We start from the raw sequence: 24,324 nt of genomic DNA on the forward strand, positions 1-24,324 counted from the left end.
TCCAGCTGGACAGGCAGAGAAGGCTTTCTGGAGGAGGGGTGCCTTAACCAGGATCTGAGGGGAGGAAGGCATTTGAAACACCCCGGGGGGGGGGGTGTAGGGGGCAAGTACAAGGCTCAAAAGGGGTTTCCTTCCCTTGAAAAGATTCCTACATGGAACACAGGAGAGCGATATGGGGGTGACAGCAGAGAGACGCGACAGAACAGACACTTCTTCCCACACACGGATCTGCAGACACAGTCGCTCTCGAGCGCACACGCGCTCACTGGAGTACAGAGAATCATGTTACAGACACACATTGGTCCCTGGAACTAGTGTCAAACAGCCCCACGCATGCACACAGCAACACACACACACACACACACACACACACACAGAGTGAATCATCTCCCCCAGAGACCTCACCTACAGGTAGAAGGAATGACACCCCCATCACAGGCTCACAGAAGTATGTCACCAAGATTCACACGTGCATAGAGGATGACACCACCAGGCACACACATTGAGACCCACGGAGGAGCTCGGGCCCCTTCACACACACACACACACACAGGATCAGAAAGTGAGGCGGACACCCAGCCTCCCCCCGAAGCCACCCCACAGATGACTCAGTGCACAGAGCTGTGGTGCCCACCAAGGCGAGGTCTTTATGTGGTTGCAGGGACATCAGTGGGTTCCAGAGTCTCTTCCCTTCCCCTAGCCCAACACAGCCCTCCATGGAGGGCTCGGGTCACCCCCTGAGAGGGGAGGGTCCGACCTGTCAGATCCTTTTCCCTCATAGCACCGGTCTGGACAGGCCACTCCCTGACAGAGAAGTGGGCAGTGCCTTCCAAAGAGGGGGTGAGAGGGGCTGAGTGTGGGGGCTTCCTGTGGAGAGTAAGAGTAGCACCATTGTGAAGGGAGCTGGGGGGACAGGAGGGCACGCAGCTGTGGTGGAGAGCTGAGGAGTCCCGGCCTCCCTCCCCTCCACCTATGCAGACAGGGCTGTGCGCAGGCCTGCGGCTGGGGAAGGCTCTGGGGGCCCCCAGGCGCCTGGGATGAAGCTAGGTAAGTGCTATCTGGAGGGCTGGGTAGGGAGGGGAGGGCTTCTAGGACAGGGAGACCTCAGGAGGTGAGGCTGAGAGGCCTGAGCGTGAAGTTCATGAGCAGAGGTCCCGGAGGGTGGAGACCTGGGAGGCAAGACTGGAGACCAGGGTGGGTTGGTGCAAGTTCAGGGGCCGCGGTAGGGGTGGGGTCTGGAATGAGAGTCAGGGCTTGTGAGATCCGAGGTCAGAGCAGTCCACGGGGCAAAGCTAGATTCTAGAATCAGATTCTAGAAGCACGTGGAGGCTGAGTTCCAGAAACTGAGGAATTTGAGTCTGAAATCAGAGGCAGTTCGAAGCTGTAGCCTAGAACCACAAGAATTTATAGAGTGATGAGAGAATTAGCAAGTGTCCCCAGACCAAGTTCCCGAACATAGGGATTGTGGAATCCTAAGATCCAGAATCAGGAGGAGGTGGGATTATAAGGGCCAGAACCACAGAAATCTATGAGGCAAAGGCCTATAATTGGATCTTTGAAGGTGAGTTCTAGACCCAGGGTTATGTGGAGCCACGTGATCCAGAGGGGGAGCTGGAAGACATGCCGTCTAGAACCAAGGGAACGCAGGGGCCGCAGTCTAGAATGAGAAGACAGGCATAGCTCCGTTCTAGAACCAGAGAGGTCACAGGCAATGATCCGGGATCAGAAGACCCTGACGGTTGCAAGGTCAAGAGGTTGTACAGTCTGGAACCAGTGAATGGCGGAGGTCACGAGGTCTAGAACCTGAGAAAACTGGCACGCGGTATCTGGCTCTGGACAGCCGGCACCAGATCAAGACACACACTCACTGACTTGTCTTAGGGGAAAGTCAGTCTTGAGTGTAGAGAGGCGAAGAGGAATGAGCTGTGTCCACGAGGTTTGGAACTAAGATGATTTAGAAGTTAGGAGGCCGAGATTTGGAACCCAGTGTATTTCAGATCAGGAAAAACTAGAACCAAGGAAGCCTGCACTCGTGGGGTCCACAACCCAGGAAGGCTGGGTATGGTGGCTCCCAGTGGCTTAGGAGGCTGAGGCAGGAGGACTGCAAGTTCAAAGCCAGCCTCAGCATCTTAGCAAGGCCCTGTCTCTAAATAAAAAATAAAAAGGGCTGGATGTGGCTCAGTGGTTAAGTGCTCCTGGTTCCATCCCCTGGGCCTGAAACCAAACGAAAAACTAAAAGAGGGAGTTAGGGAATGAGTTCTAGAACCAGCGGTGCTCACGGGCTTGAAGCTGGAGGGAGTCGGAGGTTGTGTGACCCGGAACATTTCTCTGGAGATGGGGAGGCTTCAACACAGGCAGCATCAGGAAGTTGTGAGTTTAGAACGAGAAAGAGCCAAAGGCTGTGAGATCTGGAATCAGGGGTCTGGGGCTGTTGGGGTCCACCACAGACCATGCTCGAGGGCCAGGGGAGGCCGGAGGCTGCAGCCCAGGGCCAGGGGAGGCCGGAGGCTACACCATCTGGAAGCAGAGAAAGTTCCGGGCTCCCCCTGAAGTAGGAAGACGGCGAGTGGAATCATTGTGCGGCAGGGCTGGGGGGCAGCTTGGGAGGTCGAGGTCCCTGGACGCAAGGTCTGACCCAGAGCTTCCCACCCTCTGAGGCCCGAGGAGCGGGGACAATCAGAGGCCCACATTCTTACGGACCCCGGGCAATTCATAGTGATCAAAAACCATATCATGAAAACACAAAAATCAAAACAATAATAAAGGAAGGACAGAAAGAGACGCTCCCGGACCGGGCCCTCCCAGCCGATCCCAGAGTGAGCCTGAGTTCCGCGGGGAGTGAGGTAACCAGGAGTCCTGAGAGGAGAGGAGGGGGCCGAGTCCCCCAGAGGTCACTGAGCGAGACCCCCGGGCCCCAGACGGCGCGGGCCAGGGGTGGGGCTGAGGTAGGCCCGAGGCTGGGGGGGCACTCGGGACGGAGGCCCCCTCCTTGCGCTGGTGCAGGCTTGGAGTGTGGCTGAGGTCCCTTCCGGGTGGGAGGCGGAGGCGGGAGCGGCGGCTCAGCGGGTCTGGGCCAATCCTGCCGCTGCCTGGAAGTGGCTCCTGGGCTGGACAGGATCCTGGCCTGGACAGAGAGGGAGCAGCGAGGGGCCCAGGCCTGTGGGGAGACAGGGAGTCAGGGGCAGAGCCCTCAGACCTGCCTCCCTCCCGGGAGTTCAGTGCAGGGGGGAGGCTGCCCCGTTGGGCCTGCAGCAGCAGCAAACCCGCTGTGTGGCTGGGGTGCGGCTCAGTGGTGCAGTTCCGGCCTAGGGAGACCCTGGGTCTGACCCTCAGCACAAACAAGAGACCCCTGATCTTGTCCTGATTTGATTCCAGGTGTTGCTACTTACTTGCTGGGTGACCTGGGGCAGATGACTTCACCTCTCTGGGCCTCAGTCCTGTCATCTATAAAATGGGCTAATAATACACACCTTCCCAGGACTGCTGCAGGGTGTCATCGAGTAAAGCCACATAAAGTGCTGTGAGCGATAACCGATGTGTGTTACCTGGGAAACGGGGTAGTCATACTGGACTCAAGCATGAGAGCTACTCGTCCAAAACATATTTACTGAGCACCTACTAGGTGCCAGGCCCATGCCTGGTGGAGGAGCAAAGCTCCCTGCCCGGCTGGGGCTGATGCTCCAGGGCGGTGGCCGTACACACACGACTTAGCACAAAGCTCGGCCCAGAGTGAGTGCTCAGCCACAGCCAAGCCCTGCACACAGAACAGCACGGCAGAGACCAAGACAGCCCTGGCCCTGCCCTTGTGGGCACAGACTCACAGGGAAAAGACAGCCTATGGCCAAACAAGGACACACATGCCAGTGTGATAAGGGGCGTTCAAGGACGTGAGCTCCTGAGGCCATGCAGGGCTTCAAGGAAGGGGTGACGTTTACCTCATCTACAGGTATAGTAACTAGGCAAAGAATGCTGGGAAGAGCCTTCCTGGCAGAGGGATCAGGATGTGCAAAGGCCCTGAGGTAGCCTCTGGAGGAAGAGAACTCTAAAGTCATAGTGTCCTACAGAGGCCCCATGCAATCCGCCCCTCACCTTTCTCTGCCTCAGCCACATCAGCCTGCTTTTCCCCAAATAAGAGAGAGACGCTCCCACCTGGGACCTTTGCAACTTCTTATTCCCTTTTCTGGGACATTCTTCCCCCAGAAATCTTCAGGGTTCACTCCTGCAGGTCTCTGCTCAACTCTCTCCTTCTCAAGTGAGGCCAGCTCTGATCTAAGCCCCGGCCCACCCACAACGCTCTTTCCCCTGCACGAATATTTCCCCAGTGGCGCTCGTTTTCCTCTCTTACGCTTTTTAAACTTTGAGACTGGGTCTCACTCAGTTGCCAGGCTGGCCTCAGACCTGCCATCCTCCTGCCCCAGCCTCGCTGGGATTTCAGATGAGCCGCACGCCTGGCTGCGCTTCCCTTTGTACTGCATTTACTTCTTCCTTATGGTCTCTCTCACTGGAAATCCAGCGCCAGGAAGGCTGGGGTTCCGCCTGCTTCAGCCAGTGTCTCTCTAGCACCTGGGACAGCGCTGGCACCCGCTGTGTGTGCATGAGGGAGAGTCGGTCAAGCCAGGTGAGGTGGTGGCACCCCTGTAACCCAGGGACTGGGCGGCTGGGCAGGAGGAGCACAAGTTGGAGGCCAGTCTGGGCAGCCGAGCAAGACCCCGTCTCAAAATAAATAAATAAATAAATAAGAGGCTGAGGGTGTGGTTCAGCTGTTGGGGCACCTCTGGGTTCAAACAGAGGGAAGTGGCCGAGGAGGGACACAGAGCAGGGTGTGGCCTGAGACGAGGCTCTGCCAGGCCCTGAGGGATGGGAGCCCGAAGTGGGAAGCTTCCTCTTTTTCTGAGAGGCTCTAGAAGGGTTTTGAGCCAGGGCCACATTGATGCTTTGGAAAGACCCCTCGGGCTGATGCCTGGAGATGTCAGGTGAAGCTCAGCCTTTTTTTTTTTTTTTTAATATTTTTTAGTTTCAGTGGACCTTTATTTATTCATATGTGGTGCTGAGAATCGAACCCGGGGCCTCACACCCGCTAGGCCAGCGCTCTGCCCAGCTCCGCCCCAGCCCCAGCCCCAGCCTGGAGCTCGGCTTTTGTTAATGGGAGTGGGAAGCGATAATAGCACCACCAACTAGTGTCTCACTCCTGGAGAGGCTGCGGGCCCAGCATCTCCACCAAGGCCAACAGGGGACCCTGCCTGAGCGCTTACTGCGTGGCAGGTCTTGTGTGCAGCTCTGCTGGGACTCGTCCCCAGGAGTCCTCAAAACCTGTCCTTCAGGTGAGAACCGTAGCCACAGGCCCCACCTGACAGACGGCAAACCAAAGCTTCCCCAACCCACAGGCCAGGTGTGGCCAGGGGACCCGGCCTGATTCCGACTCCAAGGGGCAAGGCTGCCCCCTCAGGGTCTCCTCGCCACCGCGGCCCAGGAGAAGAGGAAGGGGCAGCCTCTGCCATGGAGATCACCTCCGGCCATGACAGTCCCCGCCACCCATCCAGCAGGAGAGGGACCCAGGGCTCTGCACTCCCAGGTCGCAACTCACCCCAGGGCTCGTTCACGTCCAGGAGGCGGCTGCTGGGATCCTGCTGGCTCCCCGGGGCTGCTCCTCCTGTCAGAAGGAAACTCTGAGGGAGAGACAAAGTGGCCACCGTCACCACCATCACCACCCTCACCACCCCACCCCCATCGATGTCCAAGGGGGCAGGTGGCACAGTGGTAGTTACGGCCACTCCTGGGGTCCAGTGGCTACCTGTCACTGTGTGACTGTGGGCAAGTCACTGTCCCAGACACCTCTGTTTCCCTAGAGCCTCATTTTCTCCCTTCTCCCCCCTCTTCCGGCCCTGGGAGGCGGCTCTGTGGGTGGCGTCCTCCTTGCTGTGGTTCCTGGGCTCAGCTGCCAGGAGGTGGGGGTGGGAGGGGGGACTGCTCTAGTTGCTCCCCTACTGGGTCGCTGTGGGTTGGCTGTGCCCTCCGTGGAAGGTTCCAGATCTGTTAAGGCTCCCTGTTCTCCCCAGGACCCAGAGGTCACCCCTGTCACCTTGTGGCCAGGGTTAGTGCTGCACCAGCTGGGTTTCCCTGCACCCTGGCCGTCCCCTGTGAGTTAGTTTCCTGCCTAGATTCCGACGAGGAAGGGGTTGGCCCTCATGTGTACAAATGGGCATCATGACGACGACACTCCAAGAGTGGTCCCGGGACTAGGTAAGTTAACCATGCAAGGCATGGTGAGTCATCAGCTGCGCATAGTAGGCACTCAATAAATGGAAACTCTAGATAATGTCCTCCACACCCCTCAAGTTCAAAAAGCCCTCTGTAGATCAAGGGGCAAGAGAGCTCTTCTCTGGGCACCATGGAAGGTCCTGGAGGGAGCCTTGTGGAAGGGACACAGTGCAGGCTGGCTTTTAGAAAGGACACCCTGTTTGCTTTTGTGCAGTATGGACAGCAGGGTGAGGCTGGAGGCAAGGAGACTGGAGGGGAGGCTGCTTGGTTTAGTTGGGTTGGGCATACATCAGCGACCGCCCAGTCATCTGGGGGCCTGATCTCACCGAGTCCCCACGACATCCTGTGAAATGTAATCAGTGCCATTTGCCAAAGGAGGAAACTGAGGGTCAGGGTGGTAACACGACCTGCCCAAGTTCTTGGGCAGATCTGGGGCCTGAAGCCAGTCTGGCTCTAAGGTTTATACGTTCAGCCCCACACTGGGAATCCAAGGCCGGGCCCGTTCCTGTCTTGGGAGGGTCCCCTGCTGGTGCTGGCCACCCGCACCTCTCCCCTCAACCTGCTCACGTTTCTTCGTGGCACTAATCATGGATTGGCAATGCCTTCGCATACCCATGAGCAGAACTAGAAGATCAAGGTCCTGGTTCAGCGGGACCGTTGATCTTGCGTTTGACCTTCAGCCGGCCCCTGGCCCTCTCTGGTTTGCCCATCTATAAAACAGGAGGTTTGAGCCTGCTGGCTCCGAGGGGGGGAACCCCACCAGCCCCAAACATACCAGGCTGAGGGGAGGCAGCAGGAAGCTTTCGGGCTCTAGGCTGGGGGGCCGCTTGGGGGGTCTCACTCCCAGCAGCTCCACCCCCTCGTCCACTGGGCTGTGGGCCAGGGCCCTGGGGAACAACAGGCAAGACTCAGAACACAACAGACCCGGGGCAGGGGCTGCACCTGTGCCCCCAAACTCATGCCACGCACCGGCCCAGCGACCCATCAGCTGCCCACCCAGCCAACTCCTCGCCATTGTCCCCACCCGCATCCACCCACCCACTTGTCCATCTGTCCACCTACCCACATGCTCATTAATTACCCCCTTCTTTCATTTAATAAGTCTTTATTAGGCACCTGCTGTATAACCAACCCCAAGCTGGGAGCCTTGGGCAACATGGAAATGTATCCATAAAAGTCTCACAAGGATAGAAAAGGGACCTCTCTGGAGACCAAACAGGCAAACGGCTGCCACTTGGGACAGCGGAGACTAGTAATCTAAGGTCGTTCGTTGGAGGGGGACCCAACAACATTTTGTGTGGGTGTACATTTTCTTAGGAAGGGAGTCTACAGCTTTCAACAGGTTCTGGGGCTGGGGATGCGGTTCCCCCCAGCACCACACACACAGGTCACCTCACCAGCTCCCACAGGTGTTGGGAGACAGTTCTAGGCACTGCTGGCTACCGCAGCAACGCCTCCCTGCCCCGCGGATGAACCCGTGGTGCTTCACCACTGAGCTACACGACCCCAGGCCTTTTGAGGCAGGGTCCCACTAAGTTGCTTAGGGCCTCGATAATTTGCTAAGGCTGGCCTCCAACTTGAGATCCTCCTGCCTCAGTCTCCCAAGCTGCTGGGATCACAGGTGTGCACCACCTGTTACTGTGAGAGAAACTGTCACCGAGTCGGAGATTATGTTCCGAAGGAGTAATCCTGGCTGAGGTGGGGTTGGGGTTGGCAGTGAGCGTCGCAGAGGGTGCTCCAGAGGTGCCAGCTTAGGAAAAGGCAGAGAGTTTGGAACAAACTTCACTTGTGCTGGGGACAGTGAAGCCCTGGCCAGAGAAGGGCTGGGGCAGGGGGATGACTGTTGTGGGAAAGGCGGAAGGAGGGGGCAGGGCAAGGCAGGGACAGGGACCGTCCACCTTTACTCCCGCCTCCTTTACTCTGGCTCACCTCTTCCGAGCCCCAGCCGTGGGGCCGGATGCTGAGGGGTCCCCTCTGGAGGGGCTGGAGCAGTTCAGACGGGGGTCACTCCCCCAGCGGGGCAGCAGGGAGGACTCGGGGGTCAGGGGCGACAGGCCGTGGAAGCTCCGCGCGCGGGGCCGGCGCACAGCCCCTCGGGGTCTGTGGTAGGCGCTGGGAGGCTGCTGGCTGGCGCTGAGCTGGAAGTCGTCGTCCATGGAGATGTAAGGGGCCAGCATCTCCAAGTCCAGAGCATCGGCGTCCTGCAGGGGACGGGCAGGGGTAGGGAGTTAGGAGCTCAAGCCTCGGACTTTAGAGGACCTGGGATGGAGTCCCAGCTCCACCGCCTCCAAGGTGCATGGTCGAGGCCAGGAGTCGGAGATTCAGATTCTGCATCTGTGAAATGGGTATAAGGACTAAGTGGTGGTCAAGCACAAGATGGCCCTCCAAGATCCTCCTCTCTTGGGATTCCCACCCTAGCTGGTGCCCAGTGACTGAGGCTGACCTGGTCACAACAGGAGACGGTCTTCTGTGATTTCCACCCTGGGTTATAAAAGGCATGGGGCTGTCCATCTCTCTCCCCCATCACTTCCTGACCAGCTCCACGGAGAGACCCCCCAACCCACCAAGGAACTAAGGAACTAAGACCTTTGCCCACAGCCCAGCGAGTGACCTTGGAAGTGAATCCTCTAGGCCTTGCCAAGCTTTCCAAGAGACCCCAGCAGAAGCCACCAGCTAAATGGCTCCCAGACCGTGACCCTCGGGAATCAGGTGAAGTTACAAATACTCAGTGTTTGAACCTCTACGTTTGGGTAGAAATAGATACGAGATTTTGATACCGAGAGTGGGGTGCTGCCATTAACCCAAATCTAAACTATAGGAGTGGCTTTGGAACTGGGCAGGGGTCAGCAGGACTGTGGAGCAGGTTGAGAAGTCTGTCGCTGCCGTGTTAACTACTCTCAGACCTGGGATGTCCCCCAGAGTCCATGCGTTGACAGCATGGACCTCATGTGGCAAGTCAGGGGAGGGGTTTTCAGGCGCTGACCGGCTCTAGGGGCTCTGACCTCCCCAGTGGATTAATCCACCGAGAACGGATTCACTCATAAGGGATCCTCAGTAGCTTAGTTCACAGTAGCTGAATGGAGCCGCGGAGGCCTGGCTGCAGGAGCAGGTCGCTGGGGCGTGCCTGGGGGGTGACCTCTCCCAGGGCCCCGCTCCCTCTCCCTCTCTCCCCAATTCCCAGCTGCCATGGGCTGAGCGGCTCTCCTCCGCCAGGTCCGTCCACCTCTTGTCTCTGCAGTAGCATCACTGACCTGGACGAAGACCTTTGAACTGCGAGTCAAACCCTCCTCTAAGTTGTTCTTTCAGATGTTTTGGTCACGGTGACCAAAAACCTAACACAGTTTTGAAAAAAGCAACCGTCACAATCTGAACCCTGCTCAGCTGGGTGCGGGCTGAGGAGGAAGGGAGGCGCAGGGGACAGGAAGCGGAGCAGAGAGCCACACGGAAAGGAGGAAATGGAGCTGGTGAGCTGGGGACCAGCCGAGGAGGCTGCAGCCAGTGTCGGGGGCCACCTGAGTGCTTCCCATCCCTCCCGGTAAAAGGCAGGAGCAGACAGAGAAGCTAGAGGAGGAAATGTCGCCATGAAAGAACTGGGATTCTCAAATACAAATTTGAAAATCGTGTATGAATTTGGGCATTCTCCTCCTCTCTGTGTGCTGAAGAATTAACTTTGGGCTGGGCTTGGAGCTCGGTGGTGGAGCACTTGCCTAGCATGTGTGGGGCCCCGGGTTCCATCCCCAGCACTGCATAAAAAATTAAAAAATAGAATGAATTTTCTTCTAAGTGAAGTCTTGCCTGGGAGATCAGAAAACCCCTGGAACCCCAAGGGGTAACTGCATCTGCTGTTCGCCATCGGCCCTTGGAGTGTGCCTGATGGTTCTACAGACAGGTGACTCGTGAGAGTCTATGCTGATGAGATGACCCTGAGAGAAAGACCAACATGTCACTCAAGGGTTGGGGCTTTGGGCCACACGGAATCAGCCTGACCCCCAGGGAAGGCGGGGGCAGCCCTGGAAACTCCATTCAATCACGGGGCGATGACTCCGTCAGTCCTGCCTAGCTAAGCCTCCGTTAAGACCCCTGGGTGAACTTTCTGGGCCAGCAAGACTCCACATGCACGTTGCCAGAAGGGTAACGTGTCCCTAAAGACAAGAAAACTTCCCACTGGAGACCCCTCCAGCCCAGATGCCACCTCCAGCATCTCTTCCTTTGCTTCTGATTTGTATTCTTTTGCTATAATAACTACAGTTGTTGCCAGATGCGGTGGTGCATGCCTGTAATCCAGCAGTTCAGGAGGCTGAGGCAGGAGGATCTCAAGTTCAAGGCCAGCCTCAGCAATTTAGCGAGGCCCTAAGTAACTTAGTGAGACCCTGTCTCAAAATTAAAACTAAAAAAGCTGAGGATGTGGCTCAGGGTTAAGTGCCCCTGGGTTCAATCCCTGGCACCAAAACAACAACAACAAATAATAAGAACACCCCCAAACCCCACAGTGAGCACAGGCCTGTGCTACATAATGATGTCCTGGTCAACGATGGCCTGCATATGGACGCGACTCCATAAGGTCATAGCGGAGTTGAAAGTTCCTCCCACCTAGTGACGCTATAGCTGTTGTAAGGTCATAGTGCTGTGAGTGGCCAGGTCTGTGGTGACGCTGGTAGAAACAAAGCCACTGTGTTCCTGGTCACACAGAAGCTGAGCACCCCCGGTTGTGTCCAGTACGAGGTACTGGACGGTGGTGACGGACACCTGTGCTGCTGGCCCACGTCATCAGCCCGCTGTGCCTTTAGGGTTATTTTAGAGCACGTTCCTTGGACGTCTGAGAAGAGTTGGCTGAGCCAGGGGCGGTGCTCACCCAGAGTCCCAGCCACTCGGGAGGCTGAAGCAGGATGACCGCGTGAGCCCAGGAATTGGAGGCCAGCCTGGGCCACAAAGCAAACCCTCCCCTAAGTAAACAGACAGATAGATACATAAATAAAGCTTGCCGTGTGACAGTATGGATGCCACGTTACACCCGCAGCAGCCTCACACACACTGCGGTTCACAGAGTGTGTCAATCACATCCTCTTGGGCTTGATTTAATCTCTGCTGCCTGCTCTTCATGGCCCTAGAAGCCCGAGGCCATGTGTGGAGAGTACACTTTGGAGCTTAGGTGTGTGGCTGGCTGCACCACAAGATGACATGGCCTAAGGCTGCGTTCCTCAGAGTCTCCCTGTCATGAAGCGACACAGGACTGTCAAGTACCTCCCTGAATACTAGGATGGGAAGCCTGCCGGTCAGAAGTGAGAGTGGCCCTGGGGACCCCTAAACTTGCAACTGCTGTCAGAAGTCCTGGGTAGAGCTGGGTGTGGTGGCACATGCCTATAATCCCAGTGACTCGAGAGGCTGAGGCAGGAGGATCACAAGTTGGAGGCCAGCCTCAGCAACTTAGTGAGACCCTGTCTCAAAATAAAAAACAGAAAGGGACCGGAAGTACAGCTGCTCGGTGAGAGAGCACCCTGGGTTCACCCCAGTGGTGGGGTTGCTGGGGGTGAAGAAAGAAACACGGATGGTACTAAAAGAAAAGAGCCCTTTGGATCACCAATGTTCTTCCTTTTTTTTTTTTGTTTAAAAATCTGAATTGGCTTCATTTTCAATTCTTGAATTTGGCAACACTTCATTCCATAAAATAGAGCAAGTATTTCTGGACCATCCAAATTCTAGACAGAGAAGCAGGTTGAAAAGCTCCTGAGGGGGCTGGGATAGCTCGGTTGGTAGAGCGCTTGCCTGGGCTCGATCCCCAGCACCAAAAAAAAAAGCTTCTGAGTTGTGAATCCATGTCACTTTTTTTTCTTTTTTTAGATTGGGGATTGAACCAATCCAAAAAAAAAAAAAATCCCCCCACACCGTAGGGGGATTGCTTAGCCACTGAGCCACATCCCCAGCCCTTTTTTTTATTTTGTTTTGAGACAGGGTCTCGCTCAGTGGCCCAGGCTGGCCTTGAACTTGACTCAACCACCTGAGTTGCTGGAATTACAGGTGTGTGCCCCTGCACCTGGCTACACGTTACCTTTTATGAGAAAGGGGCAGTGACTCGGGGTGAGGGGCCAGTAGCTCAGAGGGTGGCATCTAGAGCCATGGAGAAAACCGCTGGGAATCAATCGGGCACAGGAGTCCCCATGTAGGACTCCCGAGATCCGCCAGATCAATTAAAAACCACTATGGATGCGGACCCTGAATGCTTCCTCTCTCCCCGTTTTTTGAATAGGAGTGCCTGTGGCAGTTCTGTGCCTGTCCCACCTCCACGTGCCTGGTGTGCAGCTCACAGGCCAACAGGGGCTGACCCAAGGAGCTCCGGGTTCTGCACAATGGGAAGGGACCTTGGCGGGCCTTGGGAGGGGGCGGGCGAGGCAGGAGTGCTGCGTGTCAGATCTGAGAACAGGTCATGAGAGACACCGCCTTCTGTTTGGCTTCTCCTCCTGTCTCCCTGTCTCCCTTTCTGTCTGTCTGTCTCCTGGTTGGATTGCGTGCCTTGAGCCAGCTGCCATGCTCTGAGGACAGTTCTGCAGCCCACGTAGTGACAAACTGAGGCCTCCAGCCAAAGCCAGGGAGGTGCTGGGGCCCGTCTGCACCACGTGCAAGAACCTGGGGACAAATCCTCTCGCCCCAGGTAGTGCCACCTAAGAGCCCGACTTCAGCCTCCCGGGAGACCTAAGTCACCCAGCCAAGCGTCTCCCGAGGTCCTGGTTCTCAGAAACCTCGAGACATAATAAATGACGATTGTTTTATAGTGATGAGTTTGGGGTCATTTGTTATATAGCAATAGGTGGCTGTGCACCATGTCCCCCAGTCACCTGATGGACCTGTTCAATCAAGCACCCCTTCAAATGTCATCTGTCCATTGTCACCCAGTCAATGACAATGGTCCATCTATGCAGCTATCCAACCATCCATCTGTCCATCCTTCCAAATACCTGACGAAACACCACCCATCCAGCATCACCCACCTAATGGATACAGTGATCCGTCTGTCCATCTGTCCATCCATCCATCCAGATATCTGCCTAAACTTCATGCATCCATCTCTGTCATCCACCTGACGAACACCATGGTCCATCTGTCCATCCACTCGTCCCTAAATCCAGAAATGTCAGCCCCCAGAGCACAGAGGTGAAGAGCTCCTGCCACGCCCGCCCTCACCTGAGCTGCGGCCAGCTCCGTCTCCGCTGCCCCGAGGATTCTCCCGCTGGGGAAGAGCCCGCGCGCGTTCTCCACGCCCACAGGTGGTTCACCTGGGAGATCAGCCTGTGGGGGACAGAGCAGGGACTTGAGGAAGTGACAACACGGACAATCTGGGGGTCAGGGTAGCAGGGAGGGTCAAGTGTGAGACGGCGGGGCCCCAAGGTGGTCGGGTAACAAACGTAAGTGAGTCCATCCTGGTGTGGGAACGCAGAGCGCCCGGGCGCACGGGGATGGCCAGGCAGACGGGAGGGCCAGGACGGCCGAGGCCAACACCCCCAGGCCTCAGCTCCAGGGGCCTGGCGTCCCAGCGCCTCGTCCTGGTTACCAGTGGCCGCCGGGCAGGGTCCTCAGCAGATAATCTCGACCCGCTGGGATCCAGGCTGGGCTGTGCGCAGGCCAGTGAAGGGGGCAGCCGCCAGGGTCTACCGCGCACCTGGGAGGTGGCCGGCCCCTACCAGGTGCTTCCCAGGAACACTCTCACTTAACCCACAGTGACCAACACGTGGCCCCTGTTCTGGTCTCCCGTCATGCAGGAGAAGAAACCGAGGCCGCAGGAGCTCACTGGCCCCGGGAACACAGCGCGTAAGGAGCAGGTTCTGGATTTGAACCCGGGACTCTGCAAGTCAAGCTCTTAGACATTCTCGACTCTTCGAGGCGACACTCAGAGCGCCTGGTGCTTGGCCACGGCGGGACCATTGCTTGTGCCAGTTCAGACACGCTGGGGTCCCCAGCCCAGGCCGAGGGCCGATTCCCGAGTCCCAACTTGAAGAGTCTGGGGTCCAGGTCTCAAAAGAAGCCCAGCCCACCCCATCCCACCCTCCACGACTGACGGAGACACAGGTCAGGGCGCAGCAAGGTCCGGCCAGAGGCGAGGGGGCTGCTTACCGGAAGAGGGCTCTGGGGACGCCGCGCAGCCTGCGGGGTGCTGGGGGTGGCAGCTCCCGAAGCTCCATCTAGGATGGGCGCCAGGAGGCGGCGGAGGTCAGGGCTACAGAAACGGCGGGGGTCAGCGGCCAGGGTGGCCTCGCTCAGGGAAGGGGGGTGCAGGAAGGCCAGGAGGCGGGGGCCAGGGGCATCTGCAGGATGGGGAGGACATGGGTGATCATCTAGGACCGAGGGCCAGAGCTCCCCAAGCCCAGCCCAGGGGACACAACCAATCGGGATGGCACTGTCCTTAGCGATGGGGAGAAGGGCCTGCAGGACCCCTGGAGGACCCCTGCGGGGCCAGGGGTTAACTTCAGTTCCCTGATTGTGGAGGGGCCCCAAATAGTGATTGGTGACTCAGATGGGCCCAAGGCCCCAAGGAGGTGCTAAAGTCCCTGGGGATCAAGTTGGCCATCACTGAGAAGAGGAAAGGACACGAGCAATCCACCCGCAGAGAAGCATGGACATGGAGGGAAGCCCATCCAGGATGAGGGGCCAGGAGAAGGAAGAGGGAGGAAGGGGCCAGACTCAGGGGACCCAGGTTACTGGAAGCCACATAGTAGTAAGGTGTGGGCAATGGGGAGCCACAGCAGGATACAGAAGAAGGGGGCGACAGAGACTGAGACCATCAGATATAGAAAAGGGAGGATGGGAGAGAGAAGAGCATTCTGGGAAGGAAAATTGCAAGTGCAAAGGCCCTGAGGCAAAAAAGGGTGTAGCAACGTCTGAGAGCTCTTAAGAAGCTGGTGTGTTCTGGAGGGTGAGTAGAAGGAGAGGAGGGCAGGAAACGGGTCCCACAGGGCCGGGAGAGCTGTGTTAAGGTCCATGTGCTTTCTTCCAAGGGTCCTGGGGACACAACAGCTCTGCTCCATACCAAGCCTGTGCCCAGGATTAGGGGCGTCCTTCTGAGAGAGGGCACCCCCCTGCAGGGGTCTGCGAGAGTGTTGCTCCGTCTGCTCCAGGGACAGCACCACACCCGTCTCTTCCACTCGGCTGGGTACAAAGCAGACAGTATATGCTTTTTATAACACAGGCCAAGTAGCCCTAATTCAAAAATCCAAGATCCTAAACCTAATGAGTGGAAAGTTCTACACCGTGAAACTTGGTGTCATGCCCCAAACTACTTGAAATATTGTGAAAGTGACCTTCAGGCCAGGTGCATAGGTACACGTGAAACATAATGGATCTTGTGTTTAGATTTGGTCCCGTTTCCGAGATACCCCATTAAGTACATGTGCAGATACTCCAAGGTCCACAAAACCAAACACACCCCCCATTCTGGTCTCAAGCCTTTTGGATAAGGGATACTCAACCTGTGATGGCATTTAAAAGAAAGTTAAATTTGTCACTTCCCAAGCTCCCTCTGTGGCAGGAAAGAGAAAAAGCAGCTGGCATCTAGCACAGGCTGGGTGGGTGGAGAGGAGGATCCAGGAGCTGGGGTGGGGGACAAGGGGACAGAGGGGGAGGGTGCAGGGACAGCCGGGAGCCCGGGCCCAGGGGGCCAGCGAGAGGCCTGAGCTAAGCAGTCTCCTTACAGATGTGCACTCATGAGCATCCTCTCCTCAACGTATCCATGAAAAGCATATTTTTAACATCTTCTTCCTTCCATTACCAAATATGAAGAACTCACAGGGCCCGGTTTTTATGAATAAGCGCTTGTTTAGGGAGCTTCTATTCATAGACATTTTTCATACTCCAGGGGACGGGTTTATAAATACATCCTTCTGATGTCCCCCGCACCTCCCGTCCCACCGTCTCTGGCTACAGAGACGATCCAGATGCTCGCTGGGCGATCGTGGGGACAGTGGGTGTGGGGCTGGGGACCACCCCTCATTTGCATCTCATCAGCATAAGCCAGGCAGGTGGACCTGGCCTTCCCGTGGGCTCTGACCCCCTCTCCACCCTCTCGAAACCAGTCCTGGGTTGGAGACATCTCAATGTGGCCTGGACCAGAGCCACACTTACCCCCTGAAACACACAAGGGACACAACTGCACAAGTACACACACACGTCCCGAGAGCACCCAGCGACACACACATACACACACCACACACACACACATATACACACACACGCACAATATCATATGTTCCTAAAGTTAACTTTACCTGCCAGAAAACTCCAAGTGACATATATGGCTCAAATCACATTTTTATAGGATATTTACCGTGGTAAGTACCAAACAGAGAAGGGGGTTTGCAATTTTTAAAAGCTCAGTCAAGGATGCCTGGCTGAAAACACAAGAGGGGAATTACAAATAGTTCTAAGTAAATGGGGCAAGTTATAATATCAGGAGAGAAAATGGGGAGACCTGACCTTGTGTGGTCTCTCAGGAAGTGATGTCTGATTTTAAACTGAAAGGGAGAGTAGGCATGACTCAGGAGAAAGGGGAAGACCGAGAGAGGAGGAGACTGCATGTGCAAAGGTCCTGAGGTTTGGCTGGTGAGTGAGAAGGGGAGAGAGGTGGGAGTCCCAAAGGGCCTTGGACTTTCTCTTAAGGATACTGGGGGGCTGGGGATGTGGCTCAAGTGGTAGTGCGCTCGCCTGGCATGCGTGCGGCCCGGGTTCGATCCTCAGCACCACATGCAAACAAAGATGTTGTGTCCGCCGAAAACTAAAAAATAAATATTAAAATTCTCTCTCCCTCTCTAAAAAAAAAAAAAAAAAGGATACTGGGGAGCTGCAAAAGGGTGCTCTCAGTTCAGGGATGTGGGATGCAAACTACTTGAATTTCAGATACCTCCCAGATCTGGGAAAACCCCTAAGGTTTTGGAAACTGATGCCACGTCCTGTAAGATAACCTTCAAGGAAAAGCTGTAACTGGGTACATCTGTCTTTTTGAGCGTGTGGTACTGAGGATAGAGTCCAGAGCCTTGGGAGTGCTCTGCCACTGGCCACACCTCTGACTCTGTCTTGTGATCATACGCTGTCCTTGACACTCCTGCATTTCTCAATGGTGACAAAACTCTAAGGTGCGTGACAGGGGTGGGATTGGGACCCTGTGATTTTACCACTGCAGACCCATTAGGGATAACTAAAATTAAAACCAAACCAAGCCAGGCACAGTGGTGCAGGCCTGTAATCCCAGCAGCTCAAGAGGCTGAGGCAGGAGGAACGCGAGTTCAAAGCCAGCCTCAGCAACTTAGAGAGACCCTGCCTCTAAATGAAATATAAAACAGGGCTGGGGTGTGGCTCAGTGGGTGAGAGCCCCTGGGTTCAATGCCCAGGGCCAAAAAGGAAACAAAACCCTCTAGGGTCAGAGGACAGACGAGCCCTGAAAGCATTCTGGGGATGAGACCCGGAGGCAGCTGACACATCAGGGCTTTGTCATCCCGTGCATCTGTCAAAATGCACAGAACTGTGTATCAAAGTGCGAAGGTGCTCTGAGCACGAACTTTAATTTTTAAAAAGACCCTGTGTCTCGGCCGCACTTATGAATGTAACTTAGAGTTCCCTTCCACTTACACGATCTAGACGCACACGCGTGTGCACGTACAGCCACATGCATGGACATATGCCCAGGGCCTCACGTATACTCACGTGCAACACGCACACACACCTGTCCATGCACACGGACAAGACCCGGCGCACAGCCTCGGCATGGCCCCGCTCACCTGATCAGGAAGTGGACGCAGACGATGCTCTCTGACTGGGGGCCCCGGCCCCCTGACACCACCGTGGCCTGGGTCTGGGTCCACAGGTAGCCACCGCTCCGGGCCAGGAAGCGATACTGCCCCGTTACTGCCTGGCCCTTGCTCAGCACTGGGGACAGGGTGGAGGGAGGTCAGGGCCACAGAAGGGGACAGGAGGCTCCGGGGTCTGGGGTAGGACGTGGGCGGGGCCGGGGGGGTGGGGTGGCCTGGGGCTTGGGGAGCAGGAGTTGGGTGGGTGGGGAGGACTCCCTGGGGTGTGGGGAGCTGGGGACGGCATTGATGGGGGGCCATGTGGCAGCTGGCTCCAGGCGGGGACTTGGGTCACATACAGGTGTGGATGCTCCTGCTGACGGCGTCGGAATCCAGGGCGTGGATGTACTCGTAGGCAGAACAGCCGATGAGGTCCTCGGGGCTATAGCCAGCGACCTCTGCGATCCTGGGGTGCAGTGGAGGGTCAGGGCTCAGGGCTGGGGCAGAGGGGGGGGGTGTGAGGAAGAGGTGGGGATACAGGGACAAAACCAGCAAGGTGAGAGACAGGGTTGGAACAGGAAGGCAGAGAGAAGGAAACAGGAAAAGCGAGTGTAGGAGGGTTGTGGGTAAATAGCAGCCCCCCAAGTCTCCGCGTTCCAGCTCTCAGAACCTGTGAGCATGGTACCCTGCACAGCAAAGGGCGTTTGAGACAGAATGAAGGTGAGAATCGAGGGCGGGCAGGACCCCGGGTTATCCAGGGGGACCCACAGCATCAAGGGGTTCTTGGTAGAAGGGGGCAGGCAGTTTGGTGATGAATAGGGACTGAATGGGATAAGGGGCCAGGAGCCAAGGGACACGGTGGCCTCGAGCAGCTGGGGAAGGCAGGGCCACAGGTTCTTCCCTAGCCTCAGCAGGAACCAGCCCTCAATTTTAGACTTGTCAGACTCATTTCAAATTCCTGATCTCCAGAACAGAGGGCCAGGGAATTGATGTTATTTTGAGCCACTGAGTTTGTGGAAAGCAGCAATAAAAACCCAACACGAGCCAGGTGTGGCGGTGCACACCTGGGAGGCTGAGAAAGGAGGATGGCCAAGTCAGAGGCCAGGCTCAGCAACAGCAAGAACCCATCTCAACATAAAAACAGAAGGGGCTAGGGAAGTGGCTCCGTGGTAAAGTGCCCCTGGGTTCCATGCCCGGCATCAAAAGCAAATCAAAACACGTGACATAAGTGGAAAGGGAGAGTAAAAAAGCAAAGAGAGGGAAAAAAAAGTGAAACAGAGGAAGAGAAGAGAAGAAAGAAATTGCAAAGAAAAAAACAGAAGGAATAAAAAGAAATAATGATGAAAAATGAGACTTTCGTGTTCTGCGCTGAGCAATGCACTTGAGTGCTCAGGGTAACTCCACAAGGTAGGCACCATTATTCTCCCACAGAACAGTTGGGAGAACTATGGCACAGAGAGGTGAAGACATTTGGCCAAGGACACACAGCCAGGTGGAAACTCAAGCAAATCTGAGCCCAAAGTCAATGTTCCTGAGCATGACTCCACAGTGAGGGAAAGATGGAAAATGGAGGAAGGATGGGAAAGAAGGACAGTGGAGAGAGAGGGAGAAAGAGAGGGAGAAAGAAAGGGCAGAAAAAGAAGAATCATGAGAGTTTATGGAGCGCGTCCTGCTGTGGGGGGGGGGAGGTGCTAACTGCTCCACATAAACTGACTCATTTAAGAGAAGCAACAGAGGGACAGAGGGACAGAGAGGGAGACGGTAAGAAAAGACACGAAGAGAGAAAAGGAATGAAAGGTCAAAAGGCCCACAGATTCCGACAGGTAGACACTGAGGACGCAGAGGGAACTGCAAACAGAACCAGAGCGTGGGGCGGGTCGGGTCGGGTCGCTGGGGCACTGCCCACCTCTCGTCGCAGTAGGTGAACTTCATGTCCAGGCTGTGGCGACTGAGGAAGGCCCCCCGGCCCAGCGGGGGCTCCAGGCTGCCTGGGTGGGGGATGGCTTCACAGATGAGCACCAGGCACTGCAGCGGGGGCTCGGAGCCGGGGCTCCCGGCGGGGGAAGGCTGTGCGGGGGGCTTGTAGACCCTCATATGTCCGGAGCAGTGCAGCACCTGGGCCGGGAGAGGGGGCGGTGGGTCCCGTGTGGGTCCTGGGTGACCCACGGGGCTGGGAGGCCAGTCCCCGCAGGCCCCACAAGGAACAGCAGAATTCCTGACTTCAGAGAGTCACCTCAGAGAGCTCCGAGGACCCAGGTTCCAGCCCCACAGGGACTCTTAAGTTCAAGTCCATAGAGATCCAGCCTGAGAAAGGTGACAAGGACCCTAGATCCCCCACCTCACGGACACCCAATTCCTAAATGCCCTAAAGTTACCCTGGGCCCAGCTTCAAGGAGCCCTGCAAAATCCTGGCCTAGGACACCGCGACTCCCAACCTCCCCAGACCTCCAGGGGCCCAGGCCCCGCCCCCGCAGGCCCAGGCCCCGCCCACCTTCCAGGTGGCTGCCTTGAGGTTGAGGGTGCGCCCCCTGCTGGTGAGGGTGCTCTTCATGCGCAAGGAGAAGCACCGCTCCGTGGGGGCCTCGGGCTTCTTCTTGGACAGGCCTGGGGAGGCAAGGGGATGGCGGGCAGGTCACCCGCAGCTGCAGAGGGCCCAGCGCCCTCCAGCACCTTGGCTGCTAAAGGTGCCCCATCCCTGACGCGCAGAGTGATCGTCCACGGGAAGGGTGTGTCCCTCAGAGCCAGGCAGGGGCCATTTCTCCTCTTCACTTATGCCAATCCGGTGGTCCAGAGGAAGAGGGGGTGCGCCGGGGTGGGGTGGGGTGACCTCAGCTTGCTCTCCTGTAGACTGGGGACAGGGGCCTCCAGGGCACTCACTTGGGCTGGGGGTCAAGGCATCCTGGAGCTCCTCTTGGTCGCAGGGATGGATGAAATCGAAAACACTGTGTCCGATGAGCTCCAGCTGCCAGAGAGGGCAGAGCAGGGGTCGGAGGAAGGGCCGCCTCCGGGGGGCCCTGGCCCTTTACCTCTTCTCTCCCTCAGCCCTGCCCCAGTTCCAGCCTGGGGTGCTCCTCTGTCTCATTCATTATCATTTATTCAGCACCCACTGCTTGCCAGGCCCTCCAGGTGGGGGTGACCCCACATACAGAGCCCTGCCTTGCAGAGCCTACCGGCTAGTCTGGGGAGACAGACAGTAAAGAAACCAAGTAAAACAACATTTCACAATGATATGATAAACACCAGGAAGGCAACCAAGGCTGGGGAAAGTGACGTAATGATGGGAGGCTGTTTTAGAAAGAGTGGCCTCTTGAGAGTTTCTTTGACATTAAAAAAAAAAAATTGTTGAACAAATCAAGTGAGGTGGTCTTGTGGCCCTGGGGTGAGTGTGTTCTAAGAAGGAAAGCGGCATGAGCAAAGGCCCTGAGATGAACCATGCCTGCTAGGCAGGAGACCCAGCTGCTTGCTTCATCTAGGAAATGAGCCTAGTGCTGGGAGAAGGGACAGATGGATGGGGACCCACAGGGGCTCCCAACCTGGTGGTGGCAGAATGTCATCTCACTCTTCTGACACTACCTCTTGGAAATTGGAAGCATGACTCTGCCCCTTCCTAGCTTGGGGACCTTGGGACATTCGCCTCTCTGAGTCCAAGAGTTCACACCAACAGAGGAACTGGTACCCAGAGTCAGGTAATGAGGCAGGGGAAAGGAACAGAAGGCGACTGTGGAGTCCATGTATGTGAAATAGAAAAAATAACAGGAATCCCCACATGGGGCTTGCTGTGGAGACTATTAACCAGCTCTGTTTTCTAAATGTCTCCAGATGCCCACCCCCATGGGCCCTGCCCTCTTCTCCCACCTGTGATCCCTTGCTGATCTCCCAGACTCTACTTACTCTCCCTCCAACTCTATCCCCAGGAGGACTCTTTCTTTCTAAAGTGTGAATCGGATTCTACCCCTCTGGCACACCCTCTCCCCTGCTTCCAATCATTCCATGGCTCCCCAGTGCCCTGGACACAAACCTTCTAACTTGGCCCTACACTGTCCTGCCCTTGCTCATCTCTCAGCCTTCTCTCCCATCTTCTTCCACTGCGCCCTGCTCTGGCCGGGCGAACTTCTCCACCTTCCCACAGTGCTCTGCTTCTCTCCCCTCTGATCCCCTGGCACGTTCTGGTTGCTCATGCCATCCTGGTCTTCGCTGGTCCCGCCCACTTCACACACCTCAGCTGGCCAGGTCCTTCAGGTTTCAGCTTGGATGTCCTTTTCTCCAGGAGTCCCCAGTACCCACCCCCCAGGCTTGGTCAGGTACCCTCTACCCCAGTCCTAGGCTGTCCCATCTCAGTCCTGACTATTCTGTCTTGCTGCCTGGTGACACACCTATATCCCCTCTGTCCTGTGAGTCCCGTAAAGGCAAGGCCAAGGCTGTGTGGTCACCAGCTCAGGGCCAGGCACGGAGCAGGCAGCTCACCTGACTGAGGCCCAGGTGTTTGCTGACATTTTCCGACAGGTAAGCCATGTCTCCCTCGGCGGTGAGCACCATGACGAAGCCCTCCAGGGCCTTCAGGTAGCAGGCATCCAGTGGCTCTCCCCCTGCTCCCACCTGGTTCCACTCCCCTGGTGCCCGGGGGGGTGGGGGGGTGGGAGGGTCAGTCAGTCCTGGGCCCACTGCAGCCAGCCTCCCTCTCCTTTCCTCACTGAGAGGAACTTACAGGTATGTCCAGGTGGGTGGGGGTACATCCTAGTGGCTTGGAGTCCCAAGCATTGGAATTGGGAGCAGGGCCTTTCAGGAGACAGAATTCTAAGGGAGTGTGACTCCTAGGAAGGCAGACCCCTAAGAAGATGCAACACCAGGGGTCCAAATTCAAGAGGGCCAGGACCTAGGGGCGTCAGACTTCTAGCTTCCCAGAATTCTTGGAGAACAGGACCTTCCAGATGGGCAGAATCATAAAGAAGCAGAGACTCCCAGGGGACAGAATTCTAAGGGCGCAGTCTCCCAAAGAAGTAAAATGCTGTGGGGCAGAGCCTGCCTGAGAGTAATTCGATTTCCTCCATAATAAAACCTTTCCAAGGTCCTGGGAGTCCAGGTGCACGTGGGAGTGGGGGTGCGGGGGAATCCTGCAGAGTGGAATTCTAATTGGGTGGAAATTCAAGGGAATGGCTAAGGGAACAAGCTATACAACCGGATGGGCGGGAAGAGGAACTCTCAAGGAATTAAAGCTGGGCAGTAGATCATCCAGGAAAGTCTCCTCAAGGCACCAAATCTAAAGGTTGAGGGGCCTCAGGCGGCTAGGGCCCTCGCTTTGAGTTCTAAGGAGGCGGGGCTTTTCAAGAGCGCACCTAGGGGGCGGGGCCTTGAGAATGATAGACTACTAAAGGGGTGGGACTTCCAGGAGCACTGGGCTCCGACTGGCCCTGCACTTGAAGAGGCGGGGCCTCGTCCGAAGAGCGGATTCCAGGGAGGTGGGGCTCCACCGGGAAAACTCCACCCAGGGGGCGTGGCCTCTCGGGCTCAGGCTTCCCGGAGGAGGAGCCTCCCGGGGGCTGGAATTCCAGGGGCGGGGCTCACCTGCGGCACAGAGGCGGTGCATGCGCAGGTAGCTGATAGTGAGGCGCATGATGGAGGCTTTGTCCAGGTGGGCGCTGACGCCGCGCGCGAAGGGCAGCGTGTGTGCCAGCTGGTACAGCACCTCGGTCTCCTGGCTGCGCCGGCTGCGGGCCGCATCCCGGGACTTCTCCTTGCGCAGCTCGGTGCTGGACCTGCGGGCGTGGGCAGCGTTCACTGGCGGAGTTCCGGGAAGGGAAAGAGATGGATGGTACCAGCAAATGGGGCGTTTGGAGCCCGGGCTCATGGGCCTCGCTGTGTGGCGTCCTGTGGTCTGGAATGTTACAATCTGAGCCCTCCTAGCCCTGGGTTTTACCTGTCCTGGTGCCAAACCATGCTGCCCTCCTGGCGCCTCGCTCCTCTCTGTGGCATGCCTCGGACCGCTCTGTCCCCTCCCTGACTTCTATGCAGTTTAATTCCCGAGCCGGGGACGCCCGGGGGACAGAGAGGCCTCCTGATGGGAGGGGGATGGCTGAGCTGGCCGGGGGCCAGAAGAGGGAGGGAGCTTGAAGATGGCTGGAGCTTCCCAGGTCCCCTGCCCTTCAGCCTCCGGGAGCCCCCTGCACTGCCCTTTCCCCTCCTCAGTGAGCTGAGTCCTCAGAATCTTGGAGCAGAGATATCTCAAAGTCTAAGGAGGCACCAATAGGGGCCCTAAGGGGCCGCCCGCCAGGGTGACACAGCAAACCAGCCCCGGCTTTTACCC

General features: G+C 56.8%; 1 protein-coding gene across 4 annotated transcripts in view; it reads right to left on the reverse strand.

The window, feature by feature from the left end:
• Positions 1–651: 651 nt before the first annotated feature.
• The window catches only part of Hif3a (hypoxia inducible factor 3 subunit alpha), a 28,056-nt gene continuing 4,383 nt past the window's right edge, over positions 652–24,324 (reverse strand). The window contains exons 1-15 of one of the 4 annotated variants that reach the window (XM_071605112.1): positions 23,938–23,957; positions 23,586–23,776; positions 22,488–22,633; positions 20,901–20,985; positions 20,515–20,627; positions 19,930–20,138; positions 18,383–18,489; positions 18,015–18,162; positions 15,275–15,393; positions 14,362–14,552; positions 13,435–13,539; positions 8,188–8,459; positions 7,034–7,145; positions 5,585–5,666; positions 652–3,157 (exon numbers count right to left, since the gene is read on the reverse strand). In XM_071605112.1, the coding sequence (XP_071461213.1) occupies positions 3,060–3,157; positions 5,585–5,666; positions 7,034–7,145; positions 8,188–8,459; positions 13,435–13,539; positions 14,362–14,552; positions 15,275–15,393; positions 18,015–18,162; positions 18,383–18,489; positions 19,930–20,138; positions 20,515–20,627; positions 20,901–20,985; positions 22,488–22,633; positions 23,586–23,776; positions 23,938–23,957 (1,998 nt within the window). In that variant the 3' untranslated portion in view covers positions 652–3,059. Of the gene's footprint in view, positions 3,158–4,913; positions 5,667–6,870; positions 7,146–8,187; positions 8,460–13,434; positions 13,540–14,361; positions 14,553–15,274; positions 15,394–18,014; positions 18,163–18,382; positions 18,490–19,929; positions 20,139–20,514; positions 20,628–20,900; positions 20,986–22,487; positions 22,634–23,585; positions 23,777–23,937; positions 23,958–24,324 lie in introns of those variants that run through there. The other 3 variants (XM_027945791.2, XM_071605111.1, XR_011705381.1) reach the window with 3 other exon arrangements.

The sequence above is a fragment of the Marmota flaviventris genome, chromosome 18 (assembly GCF_047511675.1).
Source record: "Marmota flaviventris isolate mMarFla1 chromosome 18, mMarFla1.hap1, whole genome shotgun sequence".
In the NCBI taxonomy this organism is placed as follows: Eukaryota; Metazoa; Chordata; class Mammalia; order Rodentia; family Sciuridae; genus Marmota; species Marmota flaviventris.